This window comes from Cervus elaphus, chromosome 28 (genome assembly GCF_910594005.1).
Source record: "Cervus elaphus chromosome 28, mCerEla1.1, whole genome shotgun sequence".
Taxonomy (NCBI): Eukaryota; Metazoa; Chordata; class Mammalia; order Artiodactyla; family Cervidae; genus Cervus; species Cervus elaphus.
The window spans coordinates 18,288,099-18,309,998 of record NC_057842.1 but is presented as its reverse complement, the minus strand read 5'-3'; the positions used below and the strand labels follow the sequence as shown (position 1 = coordinate 18,309,998).

Below are 21,900 nucleotides of genomic sequence, written 5' to 3'. Positions count from 1 at the left end.
AGTTACAAAAGCTGCCTGTTTAGCTTCGACTCGGTAATCCAATTTCATTTTTCTGTTTTCTGAGACCTAAATTTTCCTTACTACTGATTGTCAACTGTTTGGTAAATGGGCACTTTAGAAAAATTCGATGCTTTAACTGGTGAACTCCTAATTGATTCTCAGATCGTTAACGCAGAACTTTATGTCCCAGATTTGTGTATCTTGGCTTTGTTCATGTGCTAAGCCCTCAGTTAGAGATTGTTCCTCTTGGTACTGTCTCCTTGTAGGTAACATCCACTCATCAGTCCTCATGGAGAATTTGTGGGATACTGGATTAGGTATGAGTTTCCATAGGACCTGTATTTCTTTTACCAAAACACCCATTGCATTTCAGTGACGTGTGTGTTTTGTCACTGTGAGCTGCATGTGGTTAGGTCCCTCTTGCCTGGAAAACACAGACATTCAAGTAAATATTAAGTTAATAAGTGGTGCTTTCCTGACAGCATTCAGGAAGAAATGAAAGTCATATTTCTTACTCTTTTTTTCTTTTTTTTTAAATCCGTTGTCACACAGGTGTTTGATTATGTTAGCCTCCTCTCTCTCCATTTACTTATTTCCTGCAGGACATTTTGGACACTCAGGATTACTTAGCCTTCAGAGGCTTTGTTTTCAACAACAGTAACCAACTCTGGGTAGCTGATTGGGGAAAGGATTTATTGGAGGGAGATTGGGTAGTTCTCACACCGAATAGATGGGAGGTCTAGAGGAGCAGGTTCAGAGACCAGAGGGAAGCAAGGGAAGTTTGGAAGCAGAAATAGTGGCTCAGATGCCACAGCTGCTGTTTAGTTCTCTGATAGACTACTGCTTCGGCTGCTGGTCTCATGATACCCACTGACTCTGATTTTGTGGAGATTCAGTCCTCTAGTCTGTATCAGGCTTGATCCAAATCTTATGCTTTTTTCTTGGCTCCTGGGGTTAGGATGCGGAAGGACTCAGTTGCTCTCTTGGCTTCTGAAGTGGAAGATGGAGCCCTGTCTGCCTCTGAAACTCTCAACATGGAGAATTCCCCAGTGCTTGGGAGTGTGTTTGGGTGCTGGGCAACCTGATTAGCAGCAAAAATAAATCACAGACATTTTTCTTCATTCTTATAATCTGGAGGCCCTGAGTTTGTACATCAGAAACGATGGTATATTCCTTGTGTAAGAGGACATAAGATGATGCTAAGAACATAGATTTTAGAGAAAGTCAGAGCTGGGTTTACATTCTTGCTGGTTGATACTGGGAAAATTACTGAACCTTCCTAAATGTCAGGTTCCTAGGTTAAAATAAAGAAAATAAAAATTAACTTTGCAGAAAACTATTATACATTTTAATGAGATGATGTGTGTTAAGTGCTTAATGTCAGGCACTCAGTATATACAGTTGATAAACAGTAGCCTATAAAACAAAGCATGTTGTTATGGATCCAGTTTACCTTTTAGCATTGTCTCATTTCCTTCCAATGTGAGAACGCTCCACAAATCCAGTGTTTATGCTCATTGTCCTTAAATGTACCTGTGGGTCCTAGCTTCATGCTTCTCCACATGGCCCTCTTTTCCATCTTTTTTTCCTTTAATGGCTCATTTCAAATCCTCTTTTCTTTGAAAGTACTAGTCCATCTGGTACTTACTGTCCTCTGCTGTTCAGTTTAGCACTTAATATTATACTTATTTCCTTTGTGTGTTAATCTTTGATGAAGTAGTCTTCTGGAGGGCCAAGGGAACTGTTTTTGTGAAGAAGCAGTTTAGTAGAAGAAACATTGGACTTTCAGTCAAAAATTCTTGCTTCTAGCATAGCACCAGCTCTTGTTATTTGTGTATCCTTGGGCAAGTTTCTGAATGTGTTCTCTTTATGTAAAATGAGGGTAATACTCTTAGGATTACTGTACATAAAATAAATACTGTACAAATACTGTACATAAAATAAAAACTGTACATAAAATATTACTTTTGCATCTACCTTGTACTTCATGTCATGTGTTGCAGATAGAAAGGTTTAAAGTGTTAATGATAATTTTTTTTACTTTCAGAATTTCCTGGAATCAAAGACATGCAATTTTTTTGTATATTTAAAGTATAATTAAAAGATTATGATGAAAATGTTATAGCTATCCTTTGATTTTGTAGAAGTGTAATTTAATATTAAGCAATACTTGGTTTAAAAATACTTAAGTTTTAATATACTGTAGTAGTGTAATTTATTAGATTTCATATTCCATCCTATTGTTTTAGTTCAATTAAATAAAGAATATATCTTTGTTTAATCACAACCGATCATCATTCTTTCCCCCTTTGCCTTCAACAAAAATTTGAAAGAGAGTGGTTTAAGAGGTTTCTGTTCAAAGGCAAACCGTATGTGGTAATAGGCCCAGCTGGCAATTTTTTTTTTTTATCCTAAATTAGACTTAGAAGAGAGAGATGTGTAGAGATTTTTAAACAAAAAATTGAAAAAAATTTTCATATATTTTAATATAGATTTTACATATAGTTTATTTTTCTAAATGGTCTCATCTTTTCTCTCATCTTGTCAACATCATAAAATTTGACTTTTCAGTGGAATATTTTACATGAATAAGCCCTAGGTAGAAAGCTGTGACCCCTCAAGTTTAGTGAAAAATTATATATGCTTTGCCTGTCTTCATTTAGGAGATTTGTGCTTATTAACTTGTTTTAATTACATGCCAAGTCTCTCTTAGATATTTGCAGTGAATGAAAATTTTCTCTAAACAAAGTTTTGTTAGTAAATAGGCTTTGATGGAGAACATTTCAATAGGTTGTATCAGAATTTGACAAAATGAAGTTTTATTAAGCAGTTTTATGATTTTTGAAAAGCAGTTAGGTGTAATTGTTTTAATTTTTAAAAAAGTTTTGTTGGAGTATAATTGATTTACAGTGTGTTTCAGGTGTATAGCACAGTTAATTGTTATACATATAATAATTCTTTTTCACATTCTTTACCCATATTTGTCATTACAGAATATTGAGTAGAGTTCCCTGTGCTATGCAGTCGGTCCTTTTTGGTTGTCTGGTTTGCTGTGTATAGTAGTGTGTCTGTGTTAATCCCCAGCTCCTGATTTATCCCTGCACCTCCCCCTCCAGCACTTCCCCTTTGGTAACCGTACGTTTGTTTTTGAAATCTGTGAGTCTGTTTCTGTTTTGTAAATAAGTTCACTTTTATCATTTTAAAAATTAGAGTCCACATATAAATGTTATTGTATAATATTTGTCTTTGGCTTACTTCACTTAGTATGATAATCTCTAGGTCCATCCATGTTGTTGCCAGTGACGTTATTTCATTCTTTTTTATGGCTGAGTAATATTCCATTGCATTTATGTACCACATCTTTTTTATCCATTCCTTTGTCAGTAGACACATAGGTTGCTTCTGTGTCTTGGCTATTGTAAATAGTGCTATGAACATTGGGGTGTGTGCATCTTTTTGAATTATGTTTATTTCTTGATATATCCCCATGAGTGGAATTGCTGGATCAAAAGGTAGTTCTATTTTTAGTTTTCTATGGAACCTCCATACTGTTTTCCATAGTGATCGTACTAATTTACATTCCCTAGATGTGATTTGATGCTTTATTTTCTGTATACAGATTTTAACCTTTTTTTCCAATTATGAAAAGAAATTGAATATCCACTTTGAAAATTTACATGTTCAGTTTCAAAAATAAAGGTCAGTTGGCTTTTTTTTTTTTTTTTTACTTTTTAAGGTAAAGGTAATTAGAGTTGTTCATGATAAAATTCTTATCACAAGAGTGATTAGACAGATCCCAGTCTGGGAGAAAATAGTTGTTAAAAGTCATATCTGATAAAGGACTGTTAACAAAATATACAAGGCACTCTTAATACTCAGCAATAAGCAAGTGAAAAACTCTATTAAAAATAGGCAAAAGACCTCACCAAAGAAGATAATACACTATCCTCATCAGCTTAGACTGCTATAATGAAATGTAAACTAGGTGACTTAAATAGCGGGTACTCATTTCTCACAGTCCTTGAGGTAGGGATGTTTAAGATCATGGTGCTGATGGGTTTGGTTCTTGATGAAGACCCTCCTTCTGGTTTGCAGGTGGCCACTTTCCTGCTGCCCTCACCATAGCAGAGAGAGAAGGAGCTCTGATTTCTTTTCCTCTTCTTATTAGGGATGTTAATCTCATCATGGGGACCTCACCATCCTGACCCCATCTAAACCTGATTACTTTCCAAAGGCCTACCACCAAAAAATGCTGTCATACTGGCTTCAACATAGAAATTTTGAGGAGACACATTGAATTCATACATTCTACCCTTATGCTTATGCAGAATACTTTTATTCCATGTAATCAGCCCCCAAAATCTCTTCTGTTTCCAGCATCACCTTTCAAGTCTTCTAAATATCATTTTAATCAGATAGGTGAGACTCAAAGTATGATTCATCCTGAGGCAAAATTTCTCTCTAGCTGTGAACCTGTGGAACCAGATGTGCTTCCAAATACTGTGAAGTAACAGACATAGCACAGACATTCAAATTTGAAAGGGAAAAAAAAAAAATGAAAAGGGTGATGAGTTCCAAGCAAATCTTCAAAACTTAGCAAGACAAATATCATCAGATCTTATGGCTTGAGAAGCCTCTTAAGGCTTGTTAAACCTCATTGGTTTAACACCCTGCCTTTGGGACCCACTGGGGTAGAAGTCCTGCTTCAAGGCTCTGGGTTGCTGCCAGCCGGTCTGTTGAACGCCTCCTCCAGTATGAAATGAGGATGTAGCCCTGATGGTCTCAGAAGTCATCTCAGGGATCATTCTTCTCTTCTTTTGGAGAATCAGTAGCACATTACGTAGAGAAGGGCTCTGTGGGCCAGTCCTGTAGGCTCTGACAGTCCCTCAGCTTGCCTTCCTTTTGCTCCTCTTCTCTCCCCTTCAGTCCACACGGCAGTGTTCCTGCTAGAGTGGCCGAGTAGGCTCACGGTCCACATGCACACTCATCTCTTTATTGAATGGTTGTTCAGCTTAGTGTTACCCTTAGTATTACCTTTCTGATTTTTTGTGGTATGGATAGATTTGAGAATTTTTCCAGATCTCAAGTTTTGGTCCCTTTTTGCATAATATTATTTCTTAGTCCATTCTCTCTTTCTCCCATCTTACTGTTAATAAGCAGTCAGGTGGAACCAAGCCACTCTTAGAACACTGCTTAGAAATCTAAATATCCAGCTTCATCCTTCCACAAGTGCTACATTCCACAAAACACTGGATCACAGTTTAGTCAAATTCTCTGCCACTTTATTGACAAGGATCACCTTTTTTCCTTTGTCAGTAAAGTGGCAGAGAATTTGACTAAACTGTCCATTTCTAAGACTTCACCAAAGCGGTCTTTTACCATCTATGTTTCTTTATTAACTGATCATGTTTATTTATTAGCTCTCTAAGGAGATGGAAGCTTTCTTTTTAACTCTCTTCATTTCTTTCTGAGATCTCACCAGAATCACTGTTAATGTTTATATTTCTAGCATGCATCTCAAATCTCCAGCCTATACCCATTTCCCAGTTCCAAAGCTACTTCTGTCTTTTTGAGTATTTGCTAAAGCAACACCTCACTTCTCAGTACTAAAGTCTGTCTTAGCATAAGCTGCTATTTTAAAAAATGTATAGACAGATAGCTTAAACAACAGACATTTATTTCTTACTGTCTTGGAGGATTGGAGGTCAGACCAAGGTGCTGGCAGGTTCAGTTCCTTCAGATTCTTCACCCTGAAAGAGAGTGAAGAAAGATCCTCTTCCTGACTTGTAGATGCTTGCCTTGTCACTGTGTCCTCCCACAGCAGAGGGGGCGAGAGAGAGAGACTGAGAGAGTGTGCATGCATGTGCCCAGAGGCAAGCACTCTGCTCTATTTTTTTCCATCTCAGAAGGATTCTTCTTCCACCGTGGAGGCCCTACCTTCATGACCTCATGTAAACCAAATCCAGTGTTTCCACCTCCAAATTATATTGGGATCTAGGGCTTCAACATATGAATTTTGGGGGATCCAAACATTTGGTCCATAATTTACAGTTGCCAAGTAAACATGTGAAAGATGCTTGACATTATCATTAGGGAACTACAAATTAAAACAACAATGAGATACCACGGCACACCTGTTAAAATGGTGAAAACCCAAACAACAGCATCACATGCTTGTGAGGATGTGGAGCAAAAGGAAGTCATTTATTGCTGGTGGGAGTGCAAAATGATACAGCCACTTTGGGAGACAGTTTGGCAGTCTCTTACAAAACTAAACACACTCTTAGACTGCAATCCACCTTTTTTACTCTTTGTTATTTATGTAGATAGTCTGAAAATTTACATCTACACGAAAACCCGCACATGGGTGTTAATAGCAGTTTTACTGTAATTGCCAAAACTTGGAAACAACCAAGATGTCCTTGTGGTACACAAAGAAAACGGAATAATCTCTAATGCTAAAAAGAAATGTGCTAGCAAGCCGTGGAAAGACAGATAAACCTTAAGTGCATATTACTAAGTGAACAAAATAAATCCAAAAAGGCTACATGCTATATGATTTCAAATTATGTGCCATTCTGGAAAAGGCAAAACTATGGAGAAAGTAAAAAGATCCATGGTTGTCAGGGGTTAGGGGTGAGGGAAGAATGAATAAGTGGAGTGCAGAGTTTTTAAGGTGTGAAACTATTCAGTATGATACTGTGATGGTGTATGTATGTCATTACACACTTGTCAAAACCCGTGGAATGTGCAACACCAGGAGTGACTCTGAAGGTGAACCATTGCCTTTGGGTGATAATGATGTAACATTACAGGGTCATCATTTGTAACGAGTACATTTCTCTGGTGAGGGATATTGATAATCAGGGAGATTGTGTCTGTGTAGGTCCAGGGAGTATATGGGAACTCTGTAGTTTGCACTGTTTTGCGGTGAACTTCAAAGCACTCTGGAAAATAAAATCTATTTTTAAAAATTTATATAATGGAAAAAATTTTCTCATTTTGGCTGTGAGGTCAGGTCTTCTGACATCTGCTGGTGTATTGCAATTCAGTTGTGACACTAACCACCTGAGTTTGTGTCAGAGTCCACAGGTGTAAGGGCTTGGTCTCCAGTAATACATCTGAGTACCGCTCAGACACCAGCTGCAAGTCAGGCTCCCAGGCAAGCCATACTTATGGCCACTAGCTACAAATCCGGGAGCTGCAAGGCCCCCTCCCCCAGACTGCCCTCACTTCACATGCCAGCTGCAAGTTCAGATGTCTGCAGGCCACCTGCACTTCTCACCTGCTGCTTATAAATGTGGGAGGTTACTGTAACTTCTCTCAGGTTTCCTAAGTTGCTGGAATGACTCAGAACTCAGGGAAGTGCTAGACTTATAATTATACTTTTATTTTAAATCATATAAATCAGGATCAGCTCAACAAAGAGACATTTGGTGAGGTCCTGAATGTAGAGCTTCATGCACTCCTTCTCCCTGAGAATCAGGGCTTGTCGATAGGCTAACCAACCCAAAGCCCACCTGTGCTTTGGTGGCCTGTGCTTTCATTGGGATTCCACGATGAAGGCATGATTGATTAAACACTGGTGGCTCAGTTGGTAAAGAATCTGCCTACAGTGCAGGAAATCCAAGTTCGATCCCTGGGTCAGGAAGATCCTCTGGAGAAGGGGATGGCAACCCACTCCAATATTCTTGCCTGGAGAATTCCATGGACAGAGGAGCCTGGTGGGCTTTAGTCCACAGGATTGCAAAGAGTTGGACACGACTGAGCAACTAGCACTAACTAACACTGAGCAACTGAGAACTAAGCCTCCAGCCTTCTCCCTCTTTCCAGAGTTTGGACTGGGCCAAAGTCCCTAGTCACATCTGGTCTTTCTGGTGACTGGCCCCATACCTGTCCCATTGCCTTAGCACAAACTCCTGTGAATTAAGGCGCTTATCAAAAACAGACTCTTTATCAATAGGGAAGTTTTAAAGGATTTAGAGGTTCCTGAAACCTATATGCAGGTCAGGAAGCAACAGTTAGAACTGGACATGGAACAGCAGACTGGTTCCAAATAGGAAAAGGAGTACGTCAAGGCTGTATATTGTCACCCTGCTTATTTAACTTATATGCAGAGTACATCATGAGAAATGCTGGGCTGGAGGAAGCACAAGCTGGAATCAAGATTTCCAGGAGAAATATCAATAACCTCAGATATGCAGATGACACCACCCTTATGGCAGAAAGTGAAGAGGAACTAAAAAGCCTCTTGATGAAAGTGAAAAAGGAGAGTGAAAAAGTTGGCTTAAAGCTCACCATTCAGAAAACTAAGATCATGGCATCTGGTCCCATCACTTCATGGGAAATAGATGGGGAAACAGTGGAAACAGTGTCAGACTTTATTTTTTGGGGCTCCAAAATCATGGCAGATTGTGATTGCATCCATGAAATTAAAAGACACTTACTCCTTGGAAGGAACATAATGACCAACCTAGACAGCATATTAAAAAGCAGAGACATTACTTTGCCAACAAAGGTCCGTCTAGTCAAGGCTATAGTTTTTCCAGTGGTCATGTATGGATGTGAGAGTTGGACTGTGAAGATAACTGAGTGCCTTAGAATTGATGCTTTTGAACTATGGTGTTGGAGAAGACCCTTGAGAGTCCCTTGGACTGCAAGGAGATCCAACCAGTCCATCCTAAAGGAGATCAGTCCTGGGTGTTCACTGGAAGGACTGCTGCTGAAGCTGAAACTCTTAATAGTTTGGCCACCTCACGCGAAGAGTGGAAAAGACCCTGATGCTGGGAGGGATTGGGGGCAGGAGGAGAAGGGGACGACAGAGGATGAGATGGCTGGATGGCATCACCGACTCGATGGACATGAGTTTGAGTAACCTCCGGGAGTTGGTGATGGACAGGGAGGCCTGGCGTGCTGCAATTCATGGGGTTGCAAAGAGTCGAACGCAACTGAGCAAGTAAACTGAACTAACCAGGACCCAGGACAGAGATAAAACAGATTCTTAGTTATCCAACACCAAGTTTTAAAAATGTTAGCCCTTGAGAAACCTGATAGTTTTTTGTTTGCTTTATTTAATTTGAAAATATGCCATGGAAAGCTGAGATGACAGAAAAGTTGTTTAGACTTCATAGCTATTTAAAAGTTAATACATCATGCAATTTGAATTTTATATTTATGATTTTATGCATAAATGTATTTCTTTGTGAAAAAGGAGAGGTGAGCCAGTAGGATAACAGGACCCTTTCCAGTTTTTACAGGCTAACACTGTCTAATAGATGACCTTATCAAAAGATTTTTTTCTGGGCTGTGGTTGCTTTCTCAGATTCATTTTTCCATCTGATAGCAGATTATTTCAGAGTGTATTCACTTTCTCCAAGGAAGTATGCTTAGTTATATTTTTCTCTTGCAGATTGATTATACCGGAACAGATCCTTCCAGTCCCTGCTATAAATGTTTGTCTCCGAATGTGACGCCTTGTATTTGTACCATTAACTTCACACTGGAACAGTCATTTGAGGTCTGTATTTTAAGTAATGTCTTCGAAAACCCATGCTTTAAAAAATATTGATATTAATTTTTTTTAACTAGTTATTTTCTTGTTGACATGTCGCTTTAATTTATTTAGAGCTTTAATTTATTTACACTTTTGAGGAAGATTATTTTGTTTAGTTAGCAAATTATGCTCTCTGATAATTAAATGCATTAATAGTTTATTCTAGTTAGTACTTTATAAGCAAAATTTGAAACCTATTCTGTTTCTGGAAAATTTTATAACTGTACAAATCACTTTTGTATCAAGATTCTATCTACATATGTTTGTATTTAAAAAATTATTGCTCAGACTGTTTTGACTACTTTTAATACCAACAGTTTTTACTGTAGAAAATAAATACTAATTCACACATTTAATTGCATCATCTTTTAATCAGATATGATGCTTTAACATATGTGCAAACACTTGGTAAAACCTTACTGACAAGCAGTTAGAAAACTGCACAAGGTATGCAGTGTGTGTGTGCGCACGTGCGTGGTCTGCCTGCCTTTTGCATTCACGCTCAGCTGTCATTCTTGGAAACTGAGCCAGGTGGTGAAGGACCCACAGATTCAGAGTAGTCATGGCTAGACCAATTTGTGCTCTCCTTTACCTGGAAACTGAACTTTTAAAAAGTATTGTTTTATTCTTCAGGGAGCAAGACTACTTTAATACAGGCCAGTTTTTTGGACTTTTGCAGCTATGCTTTAGATTTTCTTAAAGGTACTGGTGACTTTTGAGGTCCCTGGTAGATGGTGGCCATCTAGTGGTTATGGATGCTCTTGCACTGAGATAATGGACAGTAAAGCTCCCTTTTCAAAAATTATAAAAATAAATCAGAGAAAAGACAGTAATTTAATTATTTTGTTTTAGCAGAAATAACATAAATGTAAAACATCAGAAAAGTTTGATTTTTTTTAATGTGATGGACAAACTGTAAAGATGCATTAAGTTCTACTTTTGTCAAAACAGGCAGAATTAAAGACATGGAAGAGACTTATAATGATTTGGAAGCTCTATTAGTTTCCTCTCCCATTCAGAAACACTTAGGGTTTCAGAACTTTTCTTCTGCAAAGGTGATTGTCCTCAGATTCATTTTTTTGTGGGTTCTGTATTCTTTTACAAACCAAATTTGAATTGAACTAAAACCTTTTCAGAGAACAGAAATCAGCCAATGAAATAAATGAATAAATAAATAAAAGATTTCTATATAAATGTTTTCTTTACATAGACTGAGACAGTTTGCATACTTGACATTGAAAAATCAAGCCTTGAATAAATGATTATATATATGAAAACAGCAGATCAGATAAAGCAAAATGTTATTGACATCTTTTTTCTTTTCTGAATTCCTTTTAATCAAGGATAGATTACAGATTGTAGAGGTAGCAATGAGAAAGAAAATAGCTAATGTTTTTGCCACCTCCAAAAATCTTAGTCATTTAACATGACTTCATGGCACCTTCTAAATAATTATAGTGTATGTAGGTTACTCTTCTTTCCTAGGATTTTTCCAAGTTGACTCCACTGCATACATTATTTTGCTTGATTATTATAAAATGACTTCTATTATCTTAGATACTTTACTAATTATAAATTTGTTCATTATTAACATTATGTAGTATCCTGTTGAAGAATTTACCATGTCCCAATTCAAGTTCAACATTTATTTTGAGCAATAAATGAAAGCTTGACCATTATATCTTTTGAAAAGTTGGTGCTAGTTGGATAAAGACCAATCTGAATTACAGAAAAATTTTTCAAAAGTTATTCATGGATTTTAATTGGCAGACAATTACTTTACAATTTAAAATTGAAAGTAGATAAAATTAGGCTAATAGATTCCATGAGAGCTTTTTTATTTGTTTGCTTTAATGTAAATAGGTATCTTTGAAGTCTTTCAGGGTATTTCAAAGTTTACTGTTGGATTTTTTGGAGCATGCCTTCTTTAACTTTATTTCCAGTTCTGGCAGAATTCACCCCAGTGCGTTTTAAGTTATCAACGTTTTGAACTAGTCCAAATTACATAGTTTTTATGTATGAATGAAGCTTTATACTTAATAGTTTCATATGAACATTTTTTCTGTTTCTCTAGGGCAATGTGTTTATGTATTATGGACTGTCTAATTTCTATCAAAACCATCGTCGCTATGTGAAATCTCGAGATGATGGTCAACTAAATGGAGATCCTAGTGCTTTGCTTGTAAGTAAAGTGATAGAACATAAAACTGGTGTTTTAATAACTAAGAACATGTGATAATTGTGTTATCTCATTTCAGTGAGATCTGTCAATCCTCATTTCAATAAGAAATGATAGATATTAAAATGTTAAATGAAATTAAAATACTGCTTGTCATTTTTAGTTTGTTCAGTGAGCGTTTTAGTTAAATTTTTTTCCTCTGGAATTTGCATAGACTAATGATTTCTTGCAGCCAGAGGACGTGTTACTTCCTGCTTGTTTCTTATAGTATCATTGGGATTTTTGCTTTGTTAATTCCCTGGCCTCAGCTGTAAAGAATCTGCCTGCTAATGCAGGAGACTCGGGTTCCACCCCCTGGGTTGGGAAGATCCCCTTGAGAAGGAAATGACAACCCACTCCAGTATTCTTGCCTGGGAAATCCCATGGGTAGAAAAGCCTTCAGTTTAGTTCAGTTGTTCAGTTGTGTCTAACTCTTTGCTACCCAGTGGACTGTAGCACACCAGGCTTCTCTGTCCATCATCAACTCCCAGAGCTTGCTCAGATTCCTGTCCAGCAAGTCGGTGATGCCATCCAACCTCCTCATTCTCTGTCATCCTCTTCTCCTCCTGCTTTCAATCTTTCCCAGCATCAGCGTCTTTTCCAGTGAGTCAGTTCTTCCCATCAGGTGGCCAAAGTATTGGAGTTTCAGCTTCAGCATCAGTCCTTTCAATGAATACTCAGGACTGATTTCCTTTAGGATGGACTGGTTGGATCTCCTTGAAGTTCAAGGGACTCTCAAGGGTCTTCTCCAACACCACAGTTCAAAAGCATCAATTTTTATGCACTCAGCTTTCTTTATGGTCCAACTCTAACATCCATACATGACTACTGGAAAAATCATAGCTTTGACTAGACGGACCTTTGTTGGCAAAGTAATGTCTCTGCTTTTTAATATGCTGTCTAGGTTGGTCATAGGTTTTATTCCAAGGAGTAAGCATCTTTTAATTTCATGGCTGCAGTCACCATCTGCAGTGATTTTGGAGCCCCCAAAATAAAGTCAGCCACTGTTTCCACTATTTCGCCATCTATTTGCTGTGAAGTGATGGGACCGGATGCCATGATCTTAGTTTTCTGAATGGTGAGCTTTAAGCCAACTTTTTCACTCTCCTTTTTCACTTTCATCAAGAGGCTTTTTAGTTCCTCTTCACTTTCTGCCTTAGAGTGGTGTCATCTGCGTGTCTGAGGTTATTGATATTTCTCCTGGCAATCTTGATTCCAGCTTGTGCTTCTTCCAGCGCAGCGTTTCTCATGATGTACTCTGCATATAAGTTAAATAAGCAGGGTGACAATATACAGCCTTGAAGTACCCCGTTTCCTATTTGGAACCAGTCTGTTGTTCCATGTCCAGTTCTAACTGTTGCTTCTTGACCTGCATACATATTTCTCAGGAGGCAGGTAAGGTGGTTTGGTATTCCCATCTATTTAAGAATTTTTTGACAGTTTGTTGTGATCCACACTGTCAGAGGCTTTGGCTTAGTCAATAAAGCAGAAGTAGCTATTTTTCTGGAACTCTCATGCCTTTTCAGTGATCCAGTGGATGTTGGCAATTTGATCTCTGGTTCCTCTGCCTTTTCTGAATCCAGCTTAAACATCTGAAAGTTCACAGTTTATGTACTGTTGAAGCCTTAGCTTGGAGAGTTTTGAGCATTACTTTGTTAGCATGTGAGATGAGAGCAATTGTGTGGTAGTTTGAGCATTCTTTGGGATTGCCTTTCTTTGGGATTGAAATGAAAACTGACCTTTTCCAGTCCTGTGGCCACTGCTGAGTTTTCCAGATTTGCTGGCATATTGAGTGCAACACTTTCACAACATCATCTTTTAGGATTTGAAATAGCTCAACTGGAATTCCATCACCTCCACTAGCTTAGTTTGTAGTGATGCTTCCTAAGGCCCACTTGACTTCACATTCCAGGATGTCTGGCTCTAGTTGAGTGATCACACCATCGTGATTATCTCGTTCATGAAGATCTTTTTTGTACAGTTCTTCTGTATATTCTTGCCACCTCTTAATATCTTCTACTGCTGTTAGGTTCGTACCATTTCTGTCCTTTATTGTACCCATCTTTGCATGAAATGTTCCCTTGGCATCTCTAATTTTCTTGAAGATATCTCTAGTCTTTGCCATTCTTTTGTTTTCCTCTATTTCTTTGCATTGATCACTGAAGAAGGCTTTCTTATCTCTCCTTGTTGTTCTTTGGAACTCTGCATTCTGATGGGTATATCTTTCCTTTTCTCCTTTGCCTTTAGCTTCTCTTCTTTTCTCAGCTATTTGTAAGGCTTTCTCAGACAACTGTTTTGCCTTTTTGCATTTCTTTTTCTTTGGGATGGTGTTGATCACTGCCTCCTGTACAATGTCACGAACCTCCTTCCATAGTTCTTCAGGCACTTTGTCTGTCAGATCTAATCCCTTGAATCTATTTATCACTTCCACTGTATAGTCGTAAGGGATTTGATTTAGGTCATACCTGAATGGTCTAGTGGTTTTCCATTCTTTCTTCAATTTAAGCCTGAATTTTGCAATAAGTAATTCATGATCTGAGCAACAGTCAGCTCTCGGTCTTGTTTTTGCTGACTGTATAGAACTGCTCCTCTTTGGCTGCAAAGAATATAATCAGTCTGATATCAGTACTGACCATCTGATGATGTCCATGTTTAGAGTCTCCTCTCGTGTTGTTGGAAGAGGGTGTTTGCTATGACCAGTGTGTTCTCATGACAGAACTCTGTTAGCCTTTGCCCTGCTTCATGTTGTACTCCAAGGCCAAATTTGCCTTGACTTCCTACTTTTGCATTCCAGTTCCCTGCAATGAAAAGGACATCTTTTTTGGATGTTAGTTCTAGAAGGTCTTGTAGGTGTTCCTAGAACTGTTCAACTTCAGCTTCTTCAGCATTACTGTTTGGGGCATAGACTTGGATTACTGTGATATTGAATGGTTTGTCTTGGAAACGAACAGAGATCATTCTGTCGTTTTTGTGATTGCACCCAAGAACTGCATTTTGGACTCAAGAGAGCCTGGTGGGCTACAATCCATGGGGTTGTAAAGAGTTGGACATGAGTAAGTGACTAGACAACAAAAGCCACAGACAGTTTGTAATGGGATTTGATGAATGTAGCATTCTGGGAATGTAATTTGTTCTGTTTGGGTTTATTCATTATTATTATACTGGGTAGGAATATGTAAATAAACTACTTTTAATTTCTGAGATTATGTTTTAAAATCAAACATGTATGCTCTTTTTTACCCTGTGGGACACCTAAGTTCTAAAATCCAAAGAGTGGGTTACTGAAAAACTGTCTGAGGAGCTTTTTGAAAATAGAGAGTCCAGAATTACTCCTAAGTCTTTCATGTCTACGTCTATAGGGTTGGAGCTCTAAAATGTCTGTTTTTAACAAGCTCCCCTTCTGATGCTCAGCTGGGTTTGGCAATCTATGGACTAGGTGATCTTAGGTTCCTGACTGTTGTTCAGCATCCATTGTAGTGGTTGGTGCCCAAGTATTTTATATTATTGGTGCCAGTGCAGCAAGCCTTGGGAGTCCCACAGTAATTTAAGGATCACTTAAAAACAGTGACTCTCAAAAAAAAAAAAAAAAAAACAGTGACTCTCTTAGAATGCAGTTTAGAATCATATTGGGACCAGTCCATGTAGGGGTTTATGTTGTGAGATCCACAAGTCCAGAGAAGGTGATGTTCTGTGAGACACACCAGGTACTCAGAATTTGTTGATTGGGATCATAGATTGGGTGTATGTTGGAAGACCCAGAAGTGGTGATTGATTTACAGTTCTTTTATGTAGATACACTCTTCACGGAGGGCAAAAGAAGCCGAGATTCTTTTCTTCCAAGCTTCAAGCAAAGTTTTTCAACTAAGGATTTTTTTCTGTAAAGGGCCAGTAGTAAACATTTTCAGCTTTGCAGGTCATGTAGTCCATTGCAGCTACTCAGCTCTGCCATTTTAGAATGAAGGCAGCCATAGACAGTACTTAAGTGAATGGGTGTAGCTGTGTTCCAATAAAACTTTTTCAAAAACAGGTCCTGGACTGAATTTGGTTTGCAGACTGTCATTTATTGATCCCTGGACTAGACCAAAATATATGACTTAAGACCAGATGGCTTTCAAAAATTTTAAAGATGTTCAGAATAAACAGATTGAAGTCCAGGTTACTTAACATTGTACGTAAGGCCCTTCACAATGTGATGTCAGCTTGCCACTTCAGCCTCTTTGGTTTTATATTTTATTCTTAATGTACCTTTGGCCTGGCTACCCTAGGCCATATATACCGTTACCTAACTATGCTTGGTGACACACGTAATCTGCCCATTTGGGCATTTACATTTCATTTGTCCAGATTGTGGTTTTTACTCTTTCTCTGGAGGTCCTTCCTCTCATCTCAGGCCTGCTGTTTAGTGTCTCTGGATGCAGAATAACTTCTCTCCGTGTGTACTTCACTCATGCTGTGTTCATGCTTCATTTCATACTTTACTTAATACAGTCTCCCCATATCATCCACTCTCTCTCTTCCTTTCCAGGCTGTTTTCTACGTAACGCTAGAGTGATCTTTAAAAAAACATAAATACCATTTCTCTGCCTAAAATCTTTCAGTGGTTTGTTTACTCAGGATGATCTGAGCTATGCACGACTCTCCTATTGCCCACGCTCTTAACTACATTCCCCCTTTACTTTCTCAGAAATACCAGGTTCTTTCTAAATGGCGTGTACTGTTCTCTCTGCTTCAGGCTCTCCTATGTGCTCTTCACGTGGCTGTCTCCTACTTTCTTCAGGTCTTAACTTTCATGAGAAAGACTTCCCCGTATCATTTATTTACTTATCTTCTGTCTTCCCAACCATACTGCAGGCCCATGAGAGCAGGGAGCACGACTTTCTTTAATCAACATGTACCAAGTACCTCTACAGTGCCCAGCACATGAGAGGCATTTAATAAATATATATGGAATAAATATAGACACTTTTATCATGGCTCTCATTTCATATTATAGTTGGTTGTGTTTGGGTTTGTTTCCCTTGTTACATTGTGAGCTGCTGAGAAGCAGAGACTTTTTTTTTTCTTTCTTTCATTTTGCCCTTTCTAGCACCTTTCATGGTATGTGGTACATGTTTGGTACTCATCAAATGGTTTTTCTAAGCCAGTTACTACAAAGTATGTAACATTGCTTAGCTCAGTACCTGATGACTAGGTAGTGAATATTTTCCTTTAAAACTTCTTCAGTAATTTAGTAGCTAGAAGACAGTTCTTCAGGACTCAAGTCCACCATCTCCTCTCTCTGCTGGTTTTCCAAATGAAGTTGCTATTCCACTCCCTCCCTCGCCCCCCAAGAGTTTCGTGGTTACAATATATATATGTTACACTGAGAGTTTATTTTACCTTTTTTTCTTGAAATCACAGTTTTCATCAAAACAATCAAATAATAGGCTAATTATATGTTGTCTATCTTCATGGCCTTAGAATAATAACTTTATGAATGTAGATGGCACAGGGACCGAAAAGCTGAGAAGTCAAATATTAAAGAGACTTTATGAAATTCCTGCCACATTTCTTTAACCTTCTCCTGTCTTTTTCACTCCTGTAGTTCTTTTTCCAATGAGAATGTAGATACATGACAAAATTGGTGATAATGGAATAGCCCTAGGACACTAGGTTCTAGTTAATTTCAAATTGGGACTATCTTGGTTTGTTTATGTGTTTTGAGACATGGCCTATTGTGGCCTTGGAGTTGCAGAATAACTCAGACATATACCTCATGTTAGACTTGGTAGAATCTCTAGATTAACTCTACAATTTACATGTTTCCTTGAGATCTTCAGTAGGGACTGAATCAAAACTGAATCTGGAGGACAGGTGAATTGCTGTTTGCCTTGCCAACATGTTTGTTTTCTTTAACCTGGATGCACAATTTAGAGAAGACTGGTATATTCTGGGAATTCTTTTCTTTCCTTCTCTCCAATCAGCCAGCCCTCTTCGCTGCTTTCTCTTCCTTCCTTCCACAGGATTTAATTTGAGGATTTAACTCCAAATTACAGAACTTGAAATTATCTAGTTGAACATGTTCGTTTTGTAAGTCAGGCCCAGATAAGTCAAGGGGCTTGCCTGAAGTTACGCAGTACATTAGTTGGAACTAGAAGCTCCAGTCTTACTTCCAGTTTAAGACTCCCTTCATTATGTTATAGCTGGATTGACAATAGATGGCTTCTCAATTTTTCTTGGGTCGAAAACTGTAGTTATGATTTCTGTGTTGGTATGAAGATGTTTTAAAATTTCATTTTGACATGTATCTGTGTGACAAAATACATGCAAAGAAAGGTTATAAAGCAATAATGTTAAGGAATATATTTTTTGTATAGTTAAATGTGGTTTGTTTATAGTTTGTCTATAGTATAGACACTCTGTATGCATTGCAAATAAGAAATATGTAGGCATTGCATTTTTAATCAGTAATTAGGGCTAACTAATAGATCTCTCAGAGGCCTGGGTAATAATTCCTCTCTTCTTTCCTTTTGAATATCAGAATCCCAGTAAGGAGTGTGAGCCTTATCGAAGAAATGAAGACAAACCAATTGCTCCTTGTGGGGCTATAGCCAACAGCATGTTTAATGGTATGATATAGAGATAAACAAAGATTATATATATTATACTATAGTTAGGAATATTTGTATAAGCTTACAGAAACAAGAATGGACTTAGCAATTGAACAGGAACATGAAATTGTAAAATTCAACAGCTTTAATATATAGTATTAGTTATGCAGTGGAATATTGGAATGCTTTATGACTTTCTTTTGTGAATTCTTGTATTTTAAGAATGAATTTCTGTCTCTGAGAAGAAAGAAGCAGAGACATTCTGCTAACTTCTGGTTTCGTATATGATAAACCAACTTTGAATATTTATACCATTAAAAAGGGGCTACAGCACTGTCTGATACGAATATATAATATGAACCATAAATGTGAGACATGTATATAATTTTAAGTTTTCTGATAGTCACATTAAAAACAATAAAAACCAAGTTACATTAACTTTAATAATATTTTATTAAACTCAGTATGCCCCAAATATTATCATTTCAGCATGTAAGTGATGTTCAGTATATAAAGTTATTAGTGAGATATTTTACATACTAATTTTTTATATAAAACCTTTGATGTATATTATATCCTTACAAAACATATTCATTTGGATGAGCCATAATTTCAAGGGCTCTGTAGCAATATAGCCAGTGATTACTATGTTGAACAGTGCAGATAGAGAATTTGGTAAGCCAGAAGCTATTTAGCAATGTATTTTTTTTTTAAAGAATAGAAGGAGAGGCAAATTTACCTTGTAACTTGCTTTATTTGTGTTAAGATTAAAACATTTGACCTTACCACATACCAGCTAGCCGTGTAGGAAAATGACCTGGAACTGTATTGAGGGAAGGCAAGTTCATCTAGGATCATGAAGTTACCATAGTTAATTCGCATGTAAATAACCATGAGCAGATGCACATCATGTGCCTGCTTTGTTAAAACTGCTTTGGGAAGCAAATACCAGATCCTCTTTCTCATGGAGTAAAGCTGTTACTATGGATTTTCAGTAGATGTTTAGTAATATCTCTCTTTTCTTGTGACCAGATACACTAGAATTGTTTCAGGTTGGCAATGCATCTGATCTTATGCCTGTTCCTTTGAAAAAGAAAGGTATTGCTTGGTGGACAGATAAAAATGTAAAATTCAGAAATCCCCCGGGAACAGACCCATTAGCAGAACGATTCAAAGGTAGAGTATTACTGCTATCCCTTAAAACATAATCTGTAAATTTTCAGTCTTTAGTATCTTTAAAAAGTTTATGGTTTTTTAAACAACTTTTCTTCATGTCAAGTTAGGTAAAATATGTAGCATGTTCTAATGTGTTAAAATTCTACAGGAAACACATACTGTTCATCTTGAATTTCTCTGGTACTTTTCTACATGTTTTAGCTATAATCTTTTAAAGTTGTGACAAAGTTTATTTTAAACAAGTATTTATTTAAATTTTATAAGTCCAAATTTTTGTTTGTTTCTTTGCCTCCTTTATTTCATAATGTAATGTTTCTTACCATTATATCTTTGCATTAAGTCATCTGCCTTTTGGTACATACTCAGTAGCCTACTTTTAGTAATCTCTTAATTGAGTTATCAATCAAATCTTTGTAATTATTTGTTAAGGTTTTCTGTGAGGAATTGATTTCTCTTTAGATTTTAAGACTTAGAATATGACTGTATTTCTATTTTTGCACATAGGGAAAATATTCATATTGTGTATCTTTGTTTTATTAGAGTGTGACTTTTCAGTGAAACTCTTAATAAAATTGAATTCTTTGTCTCCCCATTCCACTCCCATCTCCTTTTTAAGGTACAACAAAGCCAGTAAACTGGGTTAAACCAGTTTACATGTTGGATTCTGACGAAGATAATAATGGATTCATAAATGAGGATTTTATTGTTTGGATGCGTACTGCAGCATTACCTACTTTTCGTAAGTTATATCGTCTTATAGAGCGGAAAAATGATTTACATCCAACATTACCAGCTGGACGATACTATTTGAATATCACATACAGTATCCTTTTTTGGCCATGTGCACAGATTCAAAGAATTTGAAAGGAGTATAGTCCAACCTTGTCTCAGTTATGTGGCATGCTACTTTGTACTTTAGTTTTGCTCACTGCATTTTTATAAGAGTGTGTGTATATGTATGAGAAAGTCTCTTTTAACTTGTTTCTTCCAGAAACGTCTTGAATTTCTGTATACTTTGGACTAGAATTCACGCATATTATTTGATGAAAAAGTGAAGTGATCAGGGGTTCCCATATTACTTGGTAAATTATTTAAACTGTAGTGTTAGATTTATTAATAAGTTAAGATATTTTTACAAGAGAGATTGTAATTGAGTTTAGTGCAAAGGCTAGTAAGTGTACCTAGTGCTTAGCAAATAAGTGGTGCTGGTACTGGGCTGTTTCAGTATTTTTTTTTTAAACATTTTTTCAATATTTTTTTAGATATTAAAAATTAATGAGTTTGTTACTTCATATCAACATAATTATTTATAACTATTCTGTTTATAGTACCAAAGCATATTTATCATTAGCTGTATTGTTCTACCTTAATAATTTAGGCAGACTTTTAAGTGCTGTTAAATATCATTTATTTCATCCTAACTGTATGTCAGAGTTATATTAAATACTGTGCATATATTATTTATTTCAAGCATTGTGAGACAGGTATCATCTCCATGTTGTAGACAAGAATACAGGAACATAGAGCATTGAAGTAACTTACCTGAGATTACACAAGTAGTAGAAAAATCAGGGTTCAGAATCAGGCTATTGACTCCAAAGGCTGTGGACTTTATCATCAACCGCCACTGTAGGCTGCATCCCAGGCTGGTTCACTCAAGTAGTCAGAACTGTCCATATCATCCTGGGTGCAGAGTCTTTCCTAAGCTAGAAATATTGGGCACTAACTTTTATTCTAAACAAAGTCCTTATATCTTTTAATCTCTAGCCCATTGCTTGTATATATATATCATGGATAAAAATAGCTCAGATATTAGTATTTAAATGTTTGCTGATCTTACATTTTTGATTTTTCATAACCCAAGTTAGCTTTAAATATATAGTTTCAGTTTAGATTAATAAATGGTTGAATTAATAGACTTCATTTCAAAGTAAAGATCTATTTGGATCCTTAGTCTTTTGATTTTGCACCTCAGTACACACCTGAGCGTGACCTGATAGTAACAGACTGAAAGTGACCAAGTGTTTGAAACTCTGCCTACATAGCAGCAGTTTTAGACAAACAGACTCAATTTAGGTGCTGGTAGAGAGAACAGTCTTGAGGCTATAGCCAAAGTAGAGGTCTGCCTGCAGCCTACAGCACAAGAAAGGGAAGGCTTTGGAGCACTCAGGATTTCTTGGCTGACAGATAATTTGCACCAAGAAAACTGTAGGAGAAACGGAGACTGTTTTGAAAATCAGTAAGACAGAAATGAGACCTGCAAACATCAAGGGTTAATTATCAAAACTGAGTCTAAGGTGGGAACTAGAGATTGGAATCAAGGCAGAAGCCCCGTTTTTAGGGTTGGGATATTGAGAGACTAG

At 37.1% G+C, this 21,900-nt stretch overlaps 1 protein-coding gene across 1 annotated transcript in view; it reads left to right on the top strand.

The window, feature by feature from the left end:
• The window catches only part of TMEM30A (transmembrane protein 30A), a 38,006-nt gene that overhangs the window by 12,531 nt on the left and 3,575 nt on the right, over nt 1-21,900 (top strand). The window contains 5 exon segments of the mRNA XM_043889869.1: nt 9,410-9,517; nt 11,628-11,735; nt 18,292-18,379; nt 19,394-19,537; nt 20,154-20,360. Of these exon segments, the coding sequence (XP_043745804.1) occupies nt 9,410-9,517; nt 11,628-11,735; nt 18,292-18,379; nt 19,394-19,537; nt 20,154-20,360 (655 nt within the window).